The sequence below is a fragment of the Colias philodice genome, chromosome 11, assembly GCF_061535455.1.
Source record: "Colias philodice isolate Cphi_HAF_F1 chromosome 11, ilColPhil1 Martin Lab GWU primary, whole genome shotgun sequence".
Classification (NCBI taxonomy): Eukaryota; Metazoa; Arthropoda; class Insecta; order Lepidoptera; family Pieridae; genus Colias; species Colias philodice.
The window spans coordinates 11,880,715-11,900,709 of record NC_143096.1 but is presented as its reverse complement, the minus strand read 5'-3'; the positions used below and the strand labels follow the sequence as shown (position 1 = coordinate 11,900,709).

At 31.2% G+C, this 19,995-nt stretch overlaps 1 protein-coding gene across 3 annotated transcripts in view; it reads right to left on the bottom strand.

Moving 5' to 3' along the window:
• Window positions 1–6,376: 6,376 nt before the first annotated feature.
• Grip (Glutamate receptor interacting protein) overlaps window positions 6,377–19,995 on the bottom strand; it is a 237,814-nt gene continuing 224,195 nt past the window's right edge. For 2 of the 3 annotated variants that reach the window (XM_089701174.1, XM_089701176.1), the window contains 10 exons: window positions 16,869–17,028; window positions 15,410–15,636; window positions 14,396–14,541; window positions 13,919–14,261; window positions 13,536–13,694; window positions 13,202–13,333; window positions 12,445–12,933; window positions 11,645–11,844; window positions 10,268–10,375; window positions 6,377–8,283 (listed from right to left, as the gene is read on the bottom strand). In XM_089701174.1, the coding sequence (XP_089557300.1) occupies window positions 8,212–8,283; window positions 10,268–10,375; window positions 11,645–11,844; window positions 12,445–12,933; window positions 13,202–13,333; window positions 13,536–13,694; window positions 13,919–14,261; window positions 14,396–14,541; window positions 15,410–15,636; window positions 16,869–17,028 (2,036 nt within the window). In that variant the 3' untranslated portion in view covers window positions 6,377–8,211. The remainder of the gene's footprint in view (window positions 8,284–10,267; window positions 10,376–11,644; window positions 11,845–12,444; window positions 12,934–13,201; window positions 13,334–13,535; window positions 13,695–13,918; window positions 14,262–14,395; window positions 14,542–15,409; window positions 15,637–16,868; window positions 17,029–19,995) is intronic. The other variant, XM_089701175.1, reaches the window with a different exon arrangement.

The following is a 19,995-nucleotide window of genomic DNA, read 5'->3' as shown; positions in this document are numbered from 1 at the left end:
TAATTAGTTACCTCCGGGGATGTCAGGGAGGTCTGTTTACAGGGCACATTTCCTTACCTCTAGGTAACCATGGTAACGTTGGTAAGTATATTAATGACTTGGCTGGGCTTGTATTTAATCATTTCATTTTGTAGTTGTTTTTATAGAACAGTTTATATCGTGGCAGTAGCAAAAGTTCATCACTACATAGTATAAAACAAAGTCGCTTTCTCTGTCCCTATTTCCCTGTCTCTTTGTACACTTAAATCTTTAAAACTACGCAACGGATTTTGATGCGGTTTTTTTTAATAGATAGAGTGATTCAAGAGGAAGGTTTTAGTATATAATTTATTAGGTTTTAGACAAAGCGGGTGAAGCCGCGGGCGGTAAGCTAGTAATGTAATATAATGTATTTAATAGCAAAAACATAAAGTAAGGAAATAATAATTTGGAACTCTTTTTACTTAATTAACAGTGTGATTCAATTCAGTTAACTATTTTAGGCACCAGTCTACACTAAATTCTTAGTACTGAAATAAATGTTTTCACTTCTTTTGTGTTCAACTTTAAGACGTGGGACTATAAAGGAGTGCTCTACGATCACAAATTTTAATTAATAATTGTATTTTGCTTTGGACCCGCAACTATTTTTTTTCATGTTACTGTACAAACAAACAAACAAGCTTTACAGACTTCATATTTTTTGGACATAATTACAAGGCTATGAAAGACCCGAGATGTAAGAAAAGGTAAAGGCTAGAGAGATAAGTTAAGGCAACACCTAGTATTGCTACGTTCCTACTAACGAAGTCACCTAGACACCCGAACCTTAGAATACCTGACAAATAGATCCCGGATTATAGTCACGTAGCTGTACTGAATTAATCTCAACTAGTATGCGCATCGTATCTTGCACTAATAAGATCACGTGACTTCCTACTACTAGCATTGGCTTTCTTGTACAGTGATTTGTCTTTGTATGGCTATTTTGTTGCTGTATCTTTAAAGTTTTATGATTTGAAAGTGCTTGAAGAAGTCTATTAGATTAAGGAATAAGGTGAGCTTCAAGCTCACCTTATTCCTTTAAAGGAATGAAAATAAACGTTGAACTTACACATGTAACATATAAATGTCCTTTTTTTCATATTTTTGACGTCACAACGTCTTATAATTCGATAGTGCCGGCTGCACGCACGAAAAAACATGACTCATGCGGCGTTACCTCGCTCTGAGGCGTTCTATGTAAGGCTTGAAGTGCGGAACGAGCGACAAAGAAGCACAATCGGACGTTGTCACGTTCAACTATCGTCAGTAAACCGACTTTACAGATAACCAATTTTTTACGTATCAATAAATAATTCGTTTTATAAACTATAATTAAACTGACTTTATAAGTAAATAATATAACAACTGTCTGAATAAAATTTAAACTTCTACAAAAGTATCTGACTGCCAAAGTTTTGAAATTAATGCTTTACTAAGCCATTTTTTGTTCCAAAAGAGGGAAGACTCAAAAGGTGCCTCAAATACCTTTAGCCTAAGATTATATTTGCAATATTCACCTATCTATTACAAATGTAAAAGGAAATAAGCTATATAGATTATTGTGCAGACCTCTCCCAAGGGGTCCGACCCGAATTGAAATAACCTGACGTAGTGTTGCCGTTTTCAAATAATATTCAATTGGTAAATGCTGCAGAATATTTGAGAATTGAATTTTGTTAAACGAGTACAATATTTTGTAATGATTTTCGAATAGTCGGTAGTGGAAGTGGGTAAATAGTGCTTGTATTAGTGTTGAATTTTAGAAGAATAAAAAATATTTATTTTATAATAGAAAGAAAAAAATACTTACAAAATCTTTATCTTTTAAATTGTCAACCTTCAATTATAAGTTATTTTTACTCACAAATTAAGGAAAAGTAGAAATTAGTTTTTTTAACCTATAAAATTAAATATTATATCGAGGCAAAAATATAAGAGACGGCTTCGTATCCATCCTTACAAACTTTGCATTTATAATATTTGTAGGATAGGATAATTGGATTATAATATAAGTTTTTGAACGGTACCTATAGAAAATTACTTCACTATGGAAAATTAACTTAATGTAGCGTTACCTATCATATTTATGTAATCATGATACAGGGAAAGAAAAGAAACAACAAAATTTAATCACACATATCATTTTATTAAGTCAGTAGCTAGGCTCTTCACTATATTCAATTAGATAAACATTAATTGACAATTAATATAAATTATACTTATATTACGGGTACAAAAATAAAAAGTAAAAATTGTTATCTACAATAACCTTCATACGACATACATGATAATATTATTTTAGGTTATATCCTTAAATGTAAAACAATAGTTAATGATTTTAATACATTGAGATATACATAATATGGAGACGACACCGCCTACATCACTTATGTTCCGCTCAACATAAGCCATATGGCTTAACTGCACGCTCATTTTATATTTTTGTTTTAAAGTGAAACGCATCAAAATATGCCTTCGTGTGTGTTACGACTTACGATATTGCACAAATAATACAAATAATACAAAAAAATGACTAACATAACTTTTCATCGGTAAATACCTAACTAGATAATAATTTTTAAAACTTAGTTAGAGCAAAAAAATGGCGCACAGATTTTGTTCGTGGTGTCTCCTCCATACGTCGTAGTAATATTATCTCAATGTTTTAATATTTTATATTTTAAATGAGTAAAACCTTCTAGCATATTCTAGTATTATTTTAATTTAGTTCTGTTGTTTTATAACATTGTATAAGTATAATAAAGGGATATTGAAAAGGAATATACATTTTCCTGAGGTTAAATAGTGACCATATTCTTTGGTATCATCTTTGGTAAAAGGCGATTGATCTATGACGTCATAAAACCCCATAGATAAAACAAATTTCTATCCGTTGCTTTTATTTTGTAAATGTACTGGGATTCGGTAGCTCCCGTTTTTAATGCATTGCTGAAATGCAGCAGAAATAAATGTTTAATATGTGTTTTATTTCACAAAAATTCTACGAATTCCAATCGGCAAGCCATCCAAGTGACTTATGGATAAAAATATTTTTTTAAAGAATAAGCTCGTGGCTTATGATAAATAATAATTTGTTAACCACAACTAAAGAAAGACAAATTAGGTATTAATTTAACAATATTTGAAAGTTTGCAAAAAGAAAAAGAAAACAAAATTATATAAAGTGTACTAAAATAAAAATGATGAGTCATTTTTACAGCAAAAGGTTTATTTAAAATCAATGTTTCATTTTAAATACGTTTTAAATACAATATTGTTTTAAAAATTACACAGAATCCCCCGGGATTGTTCCACTTTAAAATATTGCAAATATTGGATGAATAATGGTAGTTTCACACTTGCCATAAAAATTGTATCATGCATCGTAAACTTGGACTATATTTTCAATAAATCCACATATTATGACGTAGGATGGAATAAATATTGAATAATATATTTTGTTTATATTTCGTGTTAGATAATATAATAATACTTATGATTAACTTTGTGCGTTTATGGATAAATTATAAAAATAGTTTGGAAAATCCAAAAGTGCACGCCTCATATTTTTTTTAATAATTATTTATTAATTATTATTTTTGTTTATTTAATAACAATTAAACCACATCGAATCAGACCCTGAAAAATGAAAGGGTTCTATTCCTGAGCATACTCAAGCGTAAGAGAAAAAAAAAAGACTCGATTAGTAAAGTATTTCGGTCGCTATCGTGTTAACAAGAAAATCCTCCGCACATACAGACACACGGACGTCCAAGATAGAACTTTTTTAAACTGTTTTTTAACTAGTTTAAATAACAAAAATGACATCAAAAATATCATGAACGTTAAAAATAGTGTTTTTTCTTAATATGTGTGTGTATGTACTATCTTACAAGTGCAATGTAGGTATGATACATAAAGACATTTTAAGTTTGAAAAATCAGATGTTTTGCGCGAAGTGACAGTAGTACCCACCTCAACGCTTCGCTTATGAGGCGTGCAATAAAATATAGGGTCAACCGGGGCAAATGCAACTATGGGGCTATGGCAACTAGTTATCATAACTAATTTATTAGAGTTGTTGTAATATATCGCCACCTATGATTCAATAACTCAACGACTAATAAATCTTACAAGTAATAGATGGTGCCACTACGATGAAAACTATTTGATTGATAGGCCATTGTGTCAAACCGCTATTTTGAAGTTGGTGTGCGTAAAAACAGGTGTCGAGTTTTACAGACAAAAAAATTGTTTAGGAGTGATTTTTTGTAGGTGTTTTTGATTGGACACGATTATCACAAGCCGTTAAGCATATTTCATTTATATTTTTAATGCGTTAGTTGACTCTATTTTGTGTTATTGATGCAGTTACAATTGCCTCATGAAAATTTCACTGTGGGGTTATTGCAACTGTGAGGTTAGTTACAATAGCCCCTTATATTTTTGTATGAAACTAAAAACACTAGTGATGTGACAGTGTCGATATTTTTATTATGTATCCTTCTTGGTAGTAAAAATATACTTTCTTTATGATTAATTAAAGAAGAACCATCGATTATTTCTTCGATATTATACCCAGAGACGGGTTCATAAGTAAAATTAAAATTAGATAAAGCGTGGTTAAAGACTATAAGTAACTAAAAACGATAGGTAGGATAGTTCTGTGATTGTTCAAGTAATTTTTAGTTAACGGTTGATTAACTAATAAACGTATTTTGTTTGGTTTACGTTTTTAACAATATTTAACACAAAGAATATTATTTGTTCTGACCAAAAACTAAAATTGACTTAGTAGGTAGTACACTGTAATTTTTTTTTGTTGCGATTTAAAGTGGTAAATCAAAGTAGGTACATGAGATTTTCCTCTAAATAATGCGGCGCCATCTACGATCGCAACGTTATTGTATAGATAACGTTATTGTATATATATATATAGAATAATAAAAATATATCGATGAATAAGTTTTTTGCATTCCCCACACTAATTCTCTAACAAATAGTTGCATTTGCCCCACATTTAGAAAGATAAGATTTTTCCTGAAAACTCGTCCTTGCTACACGGTAATCCAGTTCAAAATCCTATGAATAACATGAAATCTCATAAATATATTCTATATTCGTTGTTTTATATGAAATAGAAGAAGAGCTATGGCAGTTAGTTGCATTTACCCCCGACTAGGGGTTAATGTAACTTTTTCTACCAATTTTAGGAAATATTCTCACTACCAGTTATTTATAAGACTACTGTATTGCTTGATTGGTTTAAAATAATCTTGAATAAATAAAAAAAACAATAAATGGGTCAAATAAATGACCAAATATAAAAGGAGATAACTGCAACCGATCAAACTTGAAACTTGTTATTTTTTAGTTGCATTTGCCCCGGTTGACCCTAATTGTAATAAAAAGCAAAGGTTTTAATACTTCATACTTTATATTTTCGTTCAATTTCATCGCAGTAATTTTTTTTAGTGAAAGTCACACTTCACAGTTACCTATTTTATTTTATAGTATTACCCCACCCTTGATTTCATTATATTCCCACGATTTAACTTCAAAAGCCTTATTTGCGTGCGAAGTCGCGGTATTAACTTGTATTAAAATGAGTATTAAAGTAACATGGTAAAGCATATATTATAAGTATTTGTGATAGTCAAAACTAATAAAAAGACTTTGGTTTAATTTTAAACAAAAATATTTGTTATAGAATAATTTTTTGGTGTCGAATGAACGTAAACAGCGAATAATGATGATGACAAAGAGTTAAATTAAAAATGTACTTTAGTGCTTTGATATTAAGGTTGTTTTTAATTCGTTACTTGTTTCATATGCAATAAAATAAAGGGCATAAGTTCAAAAGAATAAAAAAATCTATTTCATCAAAGGGTCAGAGCTATTTTTAGGTTCTATTAAATGGATGCCTTTCCACTACACGGTAATGGACCCAGTGTAAAGGTTAAAGGCAAAAAAATATGAATCAGTGCTGAAAAACATTTTTTTTTTCAAAGTCATGTAGGTATGTAATATTATAAAATGGATTTAAATTGGATTGAAATTATAGGTTCTGAATTAGTTTTACCATCATTAACTTTTTAGAAAGATGTATTGCTTGTGCAAATGAAATTATGTAGTTACCTTCCTCACCTTTGAATTTTTTATTGAATAAACTAAATAAAATAATAAGGTTATTATTATTATAACAAATTAAGCTACCCAATCTCGGCTTCATTTCCATTTAAACGTAGTCGTGCAACAAATTCATTCATTTCTATCTATTTTATATATAAAAATTTATCTATATCGGTTCAATGCTTCAGGCGTCAAAGGGTAAGAAATAAATGAACATTTTGGTTGTCTATTCTAAACTGTAAATAAACATAAGAAATGTATATATATATAAATGAAATAAATACAATTTTAATATCTGTGCTTTCTACCGGGTAGTGGAAAAGCCAATCTATAAAAAACACTATCAGTCTGAATTAACAACAATATTACTAATTACAATTTTATTTATACATAATATATACTGTGTTAATATATTTATATTACATATATACTAAAACAATTATTAATTTTATCAGACAACAACGATCAACCATTTTCATACAAATTCAATATTAAATAGGTACATTATGATTTAATAAAATACGTAAGTACAATTTAAGTACGTATACTAGTTTACGACTTACGGCTTTACTACAAAATCGTTATTATTACGAACTACCCGCGCCAATAAAAATTACTAACAAATTGCAGCCCTTGGTAGTTGTCTTGCTCTAACATGAGTAATGCTTAGTATTCTATCTCGTTCGCACTACGACATGAATTTTGTATTTCGATTCTTTATCATCGCGGGTTATAAACGACAAATTAGTGGAAATTTATAGAAATTAGAAACGCGATAAGCTAATATTTTAATTAATTTACAATTACTTTGCCTAACAAATGCTAATACTAAATAATAAACGCGTATTCGTGATAAATATCCGTAGACCTAAGTTTTGTGGTAAGGCCGCTAGTGTTTACAATCTAGTAGGTAAAAGTGGAAAACCTATACATTTGAAAATTTATATTTTTTACATCATTATCTAATATTTATCGTATTAAGGAATATGGTAAAAAGTCACAAAAATAATAAATTTTAACAGACATTTGGGATGATTCACAATAGTTGCCAGAATCTATTTTAAAATATAGCGCAACACAATTTAAAATGCTATATTTTCGGAAGATTTTACTAGTACAGATAGCTGGTTGGATGAAAGCCAAACCGAAATGCAGTCGACGATATCTGGGCAAGTTAATTTATAAAATGCATTGTCACAATGAGATTTTGTTGCTGAATAAATGATAACATAAGTATAAACTGTATTGTATTGCGCAAATAAGATACATCTGATTTACAAGCAGATCTAGATACAGTTAATATTCAACTCTTTCATCGACTATATAGAGTTGCAATTGCCATAACAAACATAGGTTAAATGACTTTATCCTTGTGTGCGTGACAGTACAGTTAATATCCAACTCTTTGATTTACGACATAGAGTTGCAATTACCGTGGCAAAATCCAACTAGTATCCTTGTGTGCGTGACAGCTATAACGTATGCATTATTCTGTATTCATGTGTTACAATTTTTTGTGTTTGTAAGAATTATAATCCAACTGTTGTTTTATATATATTTGTCTATGGTTGACATTTTTGATGAGTTATCTAAAAAAGTCATCAAAGAAGAAACATTAGTTTCACAAATCTCGACATGGCTCCAGTACTAAAACATCTTTACAGGCACTATAGAAATACAGCTTAAAATAAACATTCAATTAGTACAATAATTATAACCTATATTTAACACTCGTGGAATCATAAGGAACACTTAGAATTTACATATCTAAATAACTTCGTTAGTTACTTTCAAATGAATATTTTGTGATATATATCTCTATCTCCTTTACCTAAACTATTCAAAACACACACTTATTAGGCTTGAAAGTCAAAATGTAAAAATTCACACCTTATAATAATAATCACCACATAAGCTCACTGCACAATATACATAGCTGATAAAATTACTTTGAGCACCTACACTTTTTACAACTATAATACGCACAAATAAAATATGCATACAATCACTTCATTTAGCACATTTGAGTGTCAATATTTATAGTCGGGTTATACCCTAAATAGTTTTTGTCACTATACTACTTTCACTGGGGCTGGAATTGTCTTCTATACGGATGTTTTTGAGGTCCTGAAAAGAAATAAAAATATTAATACATGCATATGATAAATTAATATTAAAAAGTTGGTGAAAAGTGGTCAAAAGTCTAAAAAAATATATTATATATGGCACTGATTTCATAAAAAAGACTATTAGTTCTTATAAAAAATAAACTACTAATAAAAAGCAGATTCTTGCGAAATGCGATCTCTATTATTCTCAGTCACAATTGAAACAGTAGTCATAAATCCCTCTTTGGCAGTCATAAATATTATGTGACCTTCCGATTTTTCTTGGGTTTGATAAATCTTTTCGATTTCCTGATCAAAACTGCATAAAGTGATTTGCTTATTTTCAGTAATTTTTTATGGTAATATATTAGGTAATAAATAACAAAATACGATATTCTGTTTTTCAACAATTTCCGATGTCTTTTAAATTTATGTTTTAAATAATCTCATACGGACACAAAGTATCCGCAAAATATAAATATTAAATACTTCATGTTAATAAACCTGCTTTCATCTTTAGAAAATGAATAACTGGGTTGCTTTAAACATTTAATATATTTCCCATTTACTTTTGCCCGATTTGTTTCACATTTGAATAATAAAGAAAGCCGATGGCTACAAACGAAAATATTATATGGGTTAAAAGAAATTGGTTAACCACTCATCCGTAAAAATGTTTCTTTGAGAATCTGTAAGCTTAAGCTTATATTAATATTTGTCCTATTTTTATTGAGCATACATCGTATGAGTAAAACCAATTTGCGAATTCAATTTTCTTTACTACATTGAAAACAAAAACCTTTTTTATTTTGTATTCCATCTCAGTAATGGCCGAAAACAATTTTTGAATTTAGAATATAGGTGCGCAAACAAGATATAAAATTTCGCGCGAATTTTAACAATTATTTTTTCGTAATTGAAGTTAGCTTTGAAGATATTTTTGTGTAATATTTTAACAGAAAGTTATCCAATATACGTATTGAAAAATGTGTAAAATATGATGATTGATTCATAATTGTTCTGAAATAAGGCTTGTGATTGAGTAAATGAAAATTAGGAAAATAAAGGTTTGAGAAGACATATTATTTTTAAAGAGCAGTAGATATTTTTTCTTATCAATTACATATTAATATTTAATAATATTACAAAATAGTTTTATTTTTTTAAATCCATTTATTTGTAGAGAAAATCAGTCTATTAACAAAATTTATACTAAACAACATAGTAGTATAAACAAACATTAATGTGATACTGAACAACATACAAATAATAAGTAATTAAATGTGTGATTATATCATGGATAAATTGAAAGTAATATAAATTCATATTTTTACCGATAATCATGTTTCGTTAATATCAATCAATATTTGTCGAGGAAGCAATCATATTTCCTTTTTAATTATGAAAACTTTCGCTTAATTTAAAACGTGTGTTTTTAATATGGTGTATTGATACACTTTTAATAATATTTCTCCATAAATAATGATTAAATTGTAGGTATATATTATACAGGTTGTCCCATCATCGGTGTACATCGGGGCTTAAAGTTTTGCATACGCAAAACGTACACACGTAATTTTTATCGTACATTTTAAGGGTAAAAAGACACGTTCTCGTTTCATGGTAAGCTGAGATTTGGCTTAAGATGGAGCTCGCTTCCCTAGAAGGTACTCGTTCACCATACACACACTATACTTTAATTCAACAAAGGCCGCGTTCCGTCGATACAATATTTAATTGTAATTATTGAAATAATATTTCATGTAATTTGGTTGAGATTGTTTTTTAATCATCTCAATGCAAGGGGTGTCCCTTAGGTACATAAAACAGAAAGAGTAGGAAAAATTCGATTGCTAATTGCTCCGGAATGGCAAAAATGCTCGGGTTCGTATCTCTCCTGGTGATGGTTTTTATTCAATTATTGTTCATTTTTTAAATTTCAATGCTATAAAACTAAATAATAAATAAACGTGTCATTGATATTATTAAATAGTGATTCTTACCCTGGAAGTGGCTAGCCTTTGTACGACTATTTCGAGTCGGTCACCAGCTGATGCGATCAAAGGCACGGTAAGGCAGCAGTCGTAGTCGACAGTCCGGGTACCATTCACCTGTTATAAGATACAAAATTTACATAAAAAAAGACGTGTGGCACTCGGGGACTGCCGCGGTAAAGCTATTGAACTATTCTCTAATCTGTGCTATTGCATGCTATGCCTTCAAGCCACACCTCCGAGCCCGTCGGAGTGGGGAGCGTGAGGTTTTTTCGTTACGGAATTTCTCGATTCGGTCCCCGCGCTCAAGGCCCGCGATATAAGCTATGCAATAGCTTAAAACGCTTATAATTTCATGTACTTTTACACTGTTTAAAATACATGAAAAGAGAGCCTTAAGTAAATCTAATCAAAATTTTTTTTTGTATCTATCAGACCCAAGTCTGCGAGATATTATGTGAGTATATTGTATATTAATGTAAGGTGTATATTAATAAAATTTCTATAATATATTATTATATTATATGCCTCTGAATAGCACATGAACACTGAACTATTTCGATGCTGGTTTCAGAATTGAAAAGTAACAATATTTTTATTTTATTTTACACAGTTTAATTTCAATACAATACCGACCATGATTGTGAAGTAAAAATAAAAATATGTTATCCACATTATAATTTTAATTTCAAACATTTGAAATATCGCCTCTACTCAAAATAAACGAGCAAATATAAAGTTTTTAACACTTGACCCGAATTCTAATTTGATTGATTTACTAATGAAGTTTATTCGTTCTACTAAAACTAATTAGTGATTTTATAGCTTCTTGGTTTTGTTTGTTTGAGACTTTCAGGATGCTAACTAGCTGCGCCCCGCGGTTTCACCCGCGTGGCTACTCTCCTGTTGGTCTTACCGTGATGATAAGCCTTCCACGATGAATGGGCTATCTAACACCGAAAGAATTTTGCAAATCCGTCCAGTAGTTCCTGAGATTAGCGCGTTCAAACAAACAAACAGCTTTATAATATTAGTACAGGTGTATTTAACAATATGAGAGATAAGTAAGAGATGCTAGCTTTTCGCCCGCGCTTGATCATTCAAACATAAGTTATCATAATATTTCCCTAAAATTCTTCTTCATACAAATTCATCCAAGCAAGGTGACACATAATATAAATTAATTACCAGAGTTATTAATCGCATCGCATCGCATCGATCGCATTTGATAGCTTCTCTATAATAAGAGAAGCTGTCAAATGCGATCTGTGAGTCATACAATTCGTACGTAAAGTATCAGTAATAATAATTACACAATAGATAAGTTTTAAATATCACGTATCACTATCTGAATATACTTCTTTAATACATAATGTAATCGCTCACCTGAAGAATCCTATCATACGGCCTCAACATCCCCACAATATCAGCTGGCCCACCCTTCCTTATCCTATTGATGTATACACCCCTCTCATATAATCCGTCAGAGACAGAAAACCCGTAGTCGTCATAAATCGCGTCTTTATACAAAATCACGTGGTGGACAGATCCACGGGCTGGGGATAGTGTTTCACTACTATAAAGACCTGTAAAATAATTAAAATTAAATATAATATGATTTTTAGATAGATAAAAATGCGCCTATTAAAATACTACACATTAATATAAAAATGTCATGTGTAAAGCATGCAAAGACGGATAATTAGAATACATTTTGAAAATGGTTGTTTAATACAATATTTGACGAATAAGAATGACGAAAGAATGGCAAAAATCAAGCCTGTGCATAAAATACGTATAATATCCATTTCAACTATCATATATACAAAATTATTACTACTGTTAAAAGTTCGATTGCTACGAAGTAAAATTATTTGCCTTCAATATTTTCAACCACTTTCAATAAAACGAACAGTCGAGCATCTACTACAAAATAATCAAAGGAAAACGGCCAATTTCCAATCTTATTTGCGATTGAATAAAAGAAGGTTGAGCTACAGTAAGGTTTGCGGTTACATTTAGAGTAGGTTACGCGATTAAATATAATTAGTTAATGTTTTTCAAAATAATCATTTAGTTTTTAATATCCAAGTAAGTTTTCTAAATAATGTTCTCTATATAGAATATATATATTTGTCCAAATAAAAACTGCATTATTAAGTCATATCCATAATTTCGTAACTCACCTGGCACATCATTTTCATATATCGGGCTTGAAAATTGAAAACTCGAACCGGCCACATTTTTCATAGGTGATTTCTGCGGCGTTGTCACAGTATATATCCCATTATTGAGGTAATCAGAATCCCAATTCGGTCGCCTTCCTTTCGTAACCATACTGTAGGGTCCCATTTGTACGTAATCACATTTACACGACGACCTTTCCATGTTATGTAACTGGCAATCTTTCATATTACTCGTCAATATTTCGATTTGCTGTACATCATCTTCTCTTGTGTTTTGTTTCTTCATCGTATTCTCTGGTATAATACAAGTGTTCTCGTAATGAAACGTCTTCAGTGAATTATTGAGTGAATAATTTGGTAAAGGCAGATCTTGGATAAACGTATTAAAATTGGAAGCCATAAGTTTGTCTTCGTCTGTCGGGGAGTACGGTTGCTTATCTATTATTCGAGTCTTGTCTGGAACAGCGTATTCGATTACTTCGGAATTGCCTGCAAATTGTGAATGAAAATTTTATGAAATAGTCTCCCTACAATAAACAAAGGTCGATTGATGGACGTTATTTACATGATGTGTTGAAATGTTCGGGATAAATTTGGAGATATTATAACGCCGCTTTCTCAGCTGAGTTATTTTGAATGAACTGTGAATATTAAGTTTTCAATTTTATATTTGTAAACAAGTAGGATTAAATTACTTTACATCCTATTCAGTCATCAATTCTTAATCGGTTGTATTAAATATCCAAATAGATCATACCACAAGCAGCGCTAGTGCGAACAGGGGTGTTTTGGTCCCAGGATTCCACGGCACTATCATTGGAAAGCCCTGGACTGGATGTGGAATGGCTGGAGTCCCTAACGCTGGATTCGCCGCAGTCTATAACGGCTCCTAAACATTTATTAACTGTCATATTTTTATAGTGTCCTAAGTGTATATTCAATAAATTCTCAATTGATGAGTTTGGGAAAAATATTCGCGCAATAATTTGCCATTTATTTCATTGTCTTTATCAAAATGTATGGTAGGTTTAAGTTCTACTAGTATAAATCTTATAAAATAACAAAGACCTAAATTTCCTAGAATAACTTACCACCAGTGACTTTTCTGCACAATTGCAACTGAATTCGTTGTCCACTCTGCTGTAGAAGTTTGATTGCTTCTGATAACGGCTTGTTGAGGACACTTTCACCGTTTATGCTTAATAATTCATCACCGATTGCTAATTTACCACATTTTTCTGCTAGACCACCTAAAAATTTTAGAAAATGTTTTAAGTTTTGCTAAACACTTTTTTAAAGATAAAAAAGGGCAACTTAGGGAGATGTAATAATATTCAGTTAAATTATATTTATAAAATGTAACCGATATAATATTATGTGTAATCTCCAAAACTATTTTTACAGCCTAAATAATCTTAGAAACATCGATCCAGATTTTCATTGTTTATTATAATATATTTATTTGTTGACGCACCTTCAATAAGTCCACTTAACAAAATAGGTTGAGTTATGTCCTCGCTACCAGCAATCGTCAACCCCAAAGGACCATTAGCCTCTTGCCTTATAATCTCTGCCATAAACACAGCTGTTTCAACATGTCTTCCATTATCCTTCCCACAATTATTGGGACTATTTGTATGGCCAGAATCTTCTTCACTATGAATAACAGCTTTAGTTTCTACACAACTAAAACTTTGAAGCGCTAATTTGGCGTTGTGTTTATGTATGTTCGACCAATCTTCTGTCAAATCACGTTTTCGGATTTTCAGAGTTATTATATCTTCTGGAGAGTTTTGGAGGATGTTGAATGCCGTGTCCTGGAAATTGTGGTTAATCACTAAATACTGTCGATGATGTCAATAATATACCATGTTAAAATAAAACATTTGTTATCAGGATTTCCATATACAATTTTTTCTCATAGATAAAATGTATTGAAGAAAGTTATTACCAGTGACAAATTATGAAGAGGTTGTCCATTGATTGCTAACAGCTGATCTCCAGCTGCAAGCGCTCCACTTCGGTGCGCTACCGACCCTGGCTTGATATCTGATATCACCATAGGTTCTTCGTTACTTAGTAACTTTTGTTTACATCCTATAAAATCAAAGAAAAATCGTTTGATAAATTTCACGCTTTTTTGTACTATGTTAATTGTTATAGTAGTTAAGTTTATTTTACTCAGATTGTGATTTTTACAAATAATTATTTTGCTATGCTTATTAAAATAATTTCATCTGTCACTAATATTATAAGCAATAGTTTTTTAAATGAAATTTATTTTTAGCATACTATTCCTATACACTAAATGACTAACACATCAACACAAACGTTATCATTTCCTGTCTAGTGGGACGACGACTGATCAATGAATTTCTAAGAATGCTTTAAACTTTCTAATAGATTATTACCCGATATAAAAACTGAAACGCGTTTTTTATTCGATGAAAATTTTTAAGTTATTTGTGTAGGTACTGATAGATATTTTATTAATAATGTTTCTTTCCCCACATTACTCTTAAAATGTTTAAGAGCAAGTAATATAATATATTTAATTTTTACCTATACAGCATTGCAGCATGCTATAACAGCATGTTTTTAAATGAATTTTATAGTTCTACGAAGTTTCATACTAAATGTAGCATAGCAATTAAATTCATAATGAAACTCTATTATTTTCAAATCATTTTAGAAATGTCTTTTTTACATTATCTTCTTTCATTGCTTCTATTAGCTTTAATGTAATTTTCACCATTTTCATGTGTACTATATCCCTACTAAAATTATAAATGCGAAAGTAACTCGGTCTGTCTGTCTGTTACGCTTTCCCGCTTAAACCTCTCAACTGATTTTGATGAAATATGGCACAGACAATCTTTAGACCCTGAGAAAGAACATAGGCTACCTTTTACCAAAACACCACGCGGGCGAAGCCGCGAACGGAAGCTAGTCTAAAATAAATTACCAGTAATAGTAACTCCTAAACTAGCGGTGGTCTTCGCCAGTTTAACATTGAAAACACCGCTAGAAGCTTCTATAGTATTGGGCATACTGAACTCCACATTCAGGGTGAGGTACTTAGGATTGTGCGAGTCATTCCTCCTTTGGAGTATTTCATTGGCAACGTCTATAGTGAGGTTCTCATGACCATTTATGGACATGACTCGGTCTCTGATTTGTAGGCAGCCAGATCTGGTGAAAAGAAAGGACACAGATTTAGTATGGGAAGTGACGTCTTTTTTATTTTTAGGCCGGTCATCGACCAAATCTTGATTTTTAAATTCAAAATAGTGTAATAGACAAAACTTAATATGATATACGTATACCCTATAAGTTTGGTTCAATGCACTTTTTTGTATTGATAAACAAGATTTAATAGATGGCCGCATGAAAATAAAAATGCGCCATTATCTGGCATTGCCTTTTAATGCAAAGTTATTGGCTAATAAAGATTCTGGAAGGTCATTAACCTCTGTTGTTATAGAATCATAATCTGTCTGCGAATAGTTTGTTGAAATTATTATTGCAGAATTTGTATTCAATACTTGTTAATCCGGCCATTGACATCTGTTACAGAAGGTGATTGGTATTCACCAAGGTATTCACAATCAAAAGAAGCGACTTTCTTTATCGTAATAATATTATAAATGCGAAAGTTAAAGAGGATGGATGGATTGCTATTTTTTCACGTAAAAACTACTGAACCGATTACAATGAAATTTGGTAAGCTGAAGACCCAGAAAATTTTTCTTTGAAAACGCGGACGAAGCCGCGGTTGGAAATCTAGTCTATACATAAATAATTTGGAAAATCCAAAAGTGCACGCCTCATATTTTTTTTTTTAAATATTTATTAATTATTATTTTTGTTTATTTAATAACAATTAAACCACATCGAATCAGACCCTGAAAAATGAAAGGGTTCTATTCCTGAGCATACTCAAGCGTAAGAGAAAAAAAAGACTCGATTAGTAAAGTATTTCGGTCGCTATCGTGTTAACAAGAAAAAGGATCCGCACATACAGACACACGGACGTCCAAGACAGAACTTTTTTAAACTGTTTTTTAACTAGTTTAAATAACAAAAATGACATCAAAAATATCATGAACGTTAAAAATAGTGTTTTTTCTTAATATGTGTGTGTATGTATTATCTTACAAGTGCAATGTATGATAGGTACATAAAGACATTTTAAGTTTGAAAAATCAGATGTTTTGCGCGAAGTGACAGTAGTACCTACCCACCTCAACGCTTCGCTTATGAGGCGTGCAATACTTGTTTCTATAATATTACATTTAGTTCATTAACTTTAACAAGCAACTTACGTACTACCTACATTTATTTTAAGGATAAAAATACTTTGAAAATACTTATCTCCTATGGAATATTTACCATTAGTAAGTTTATTAGTTCAGTTTGCTTACCTATAAGCCGGTGATTGCGGTGCAATATGTGATAGAATTAGACTCCCGTTTTCCTCATGTACTACCAAGCCGCTGTTCTGCCCTGGGGGCACTTCTAATTGTATGTTCAGGGACTCCGTTCGGCATATACCCATGTTCATGTAGTTCTGTTGATTATCTGCTGGATGGAATATATTTATATTATTATTTTAGATTAATTCGCTGTTATTATACCTAGAAGATATCTCTTTTATTCTCAAGATAAATAAAAAACCGGATTCAAATTAATATTGTTACATGTTTTGTAGTAAATCTCTTATACAGGGTGTCCCAAAAAGTAGTGATGAACGGAAGCTGGGAGGTAGAGGACCTAAAGGGCTATCCGAATCACCCCCATGTATGTTATGCGATTTTTCGTATTTTCGGAGTTATGACGTTTTTTTCAATTTTTCACCTATCGCCGAGTACGGTGATATTTTCACTCATGGTGACGTCAATTATTGCGGAAGGTGCTTGATTTTTTTTGTGTGCTAAGCTGAAAGATAGGCCAATTCAGTATGGTAACATTTACTATCGTTAGATCTTTGAATGGAATAAAAAAAAGAATTAAAATGCCAAGAAAGATAAAATTACCCAGTATGTTCTCCACTTCAAGGGCCCGTAAAAAAATAAAATCACATAAAAAAAGTTTTCCATTTGGCTTTTAAAAACTTGCTCTATCTATCAGGTAGCTACCCTGAAAATTTCATTTTATTATTCAGAAGGCTTCAATCGAAAAATTGAAATCTAAATGAGGTAAGTGCAAAAATTGAATTAACATGATGATTAATAAAAACAAATTAAAACCAATAACAAGGTGTTTAATTACCAGAAATTTTTAAAATGACCCCGCTATTGCTCAGTGCAAGTGCGACATCACCGTAAAAAGTTGTCTTTTAAATGTCTGAATGCCCTTTTATCATTTTTAATGGTTTCTTCTGCTACTATGAATTTCCAGGTTATTTCGTTCAAATTGTGGCAGTCTCTCGTCTTTGTAGTATCCCCACGGAAAAAAATCAATAGGGTTTATGTCCGGGGACCGTCGAGGCCAGGCTAAAGGGCAAAGATACCCTGAAAGATGGATTGGTCGTTGCAGCCTGCGCATGCGCTGGTGACGCCTGCCTTAAAGCCTGGCCTGCACGGTCCCTCGACCTAAACCCCATTGATTTGTTTCAATGGGGATACTAAAAAGACCTCGGCTACTTGAGAGAATGCTACAATTTGGACGAAATAACCCGGAAATTCATAGTAGCAGAAGAAACCATTAAAAATGATAAAAGGGCATTCAGACATTTAAAAGACAACTTTTTACGGTGATGTCGCACTTGCACTGAGCAATAGCGGGGTCATTTTAAAAATTTCTGGTAATTAAACACCTTGTTATTGGTTTTAATTTGTTTTTATTAATCATCATGTTAATTCAATTTTTGCACTTACCTCATTTAGATTTCAATTTTTCGATTGAAGCCTTCTGAATAATAAAATGAAATTTTCAGGGTAGCTACCTGATAGATAGAGCAAGTTTTTAAAAGCCAAATGGAAAACTTTTTTTATGTGATTTTATTTTTTTATGGGCCCTTGAAGTTGTGAACATACTGGGTAATTTTATCTTTCTTGGCATTTAATTCTTTTTTTATTCCATTCGAAGATCTAACGATAGTAAATGTTACCATACTGAATTGGCCTATCTTTCAGCTTACCACACAAAAAAAAATCAAGCATCTAGCGCAATAAGTCACGTCACCATAAATAAAAATCTCATCGTACTCAGCGATAGATGAAAAATTGAAAAAAATGTCATAACTCCGAAAATACGAAAAATCGCATAACATACATGGGGGTGATTCGGATAGCTCTCTAGGTCCTCTACCTCCCAGCTTCCGTTCATCACTACTTTTTGGGACACCCTGTATATAAAAATGAATCGCAAAATGTGTTGGTAAGCGCATAACTCGAGAACGGCTGAACCGATTTCGATAATTCTTTTTTTATTATATTCCTTGAAGTACGAGGATGGTTTTTATGTAGAGAAAATGTACCACGGGCGAAGTCGGGGCGGACCGCTAGTTTAAAATATTATGATAGAGCAAATTTTTGTTCTATTTTTACTTGAACAAAATGAATTGAATATTATATATTAGAAATACTAACGTTTTATAAAATTATAAGGAAGTATAATGTTTCAATTCGTTCACAGAAAGAATTTCAAGTAGTCTTGAGTGAAGCTCTAGTGTATAATAAATTCTCTTAGCTTTATACTTTTTATATTATGTACATTCATTGTTTTAAAATTAAAAATCAATAAAAAATATGCTCCAGTATATAAATAAATACCAGGTACAAAAAACATAGGTTAAAAACAATTTTGTTATTCCAATGAAATTTATCATCTCGTACGGAGAAGTGTGTTGATTTTTTCCGTAATGTTGCTTTCAGTATATTAAATTAATAAAGATAAACGACTGGAGTTATACAATAATACATCTATAAAGTACAGAATTAACAAGATTACAGGCCTAAACAAACACTGTGTGGATTCTAACGGTTGTTTTGGACAGACAAAATATTGTTTGATCATAGCGAGTTTTTGCAAAACGCTGCCGAAATTGTTATTCTTGGCAATAAATTTTCTAAATTATTCCAGCCTTTCCTGGTTTTTGTTTAAGCGTCTTTTTGTTGTGATTTATAATATTGTGTTTTGTGCCTTGGTAATTAAACACATATTTAATAATAAAGTTCAGAGCTGGTGTGTATTTGCGAAAAAAGTTATTAATTATTATCTTTCTTTTAACGCAAACATCAATGGTCTTTATGAAAAAAGTGCCATCTATAAATCTCTATTAGGAAAAAATGGTCTTATCCCTACTTTAATGTTATAAATGCGAAAGTAACTCTGTCTGTCTGTCTGTCTGTCTGTAACGCTTTCCCGCTTAAGGTGATGAATTAATTTTTCTAACATTTACGGCCCTTTTCAAACCTTCGTAATTTTTATATTATTAAAGTTGTCGTGATGAAAATTCTTGACAAGAAAGTTCAATAGTAACACAATACGTCTACCGTTTTAGAAACATGATTCCATGATATTTTCTCGATAGAAAAAAAATACAAA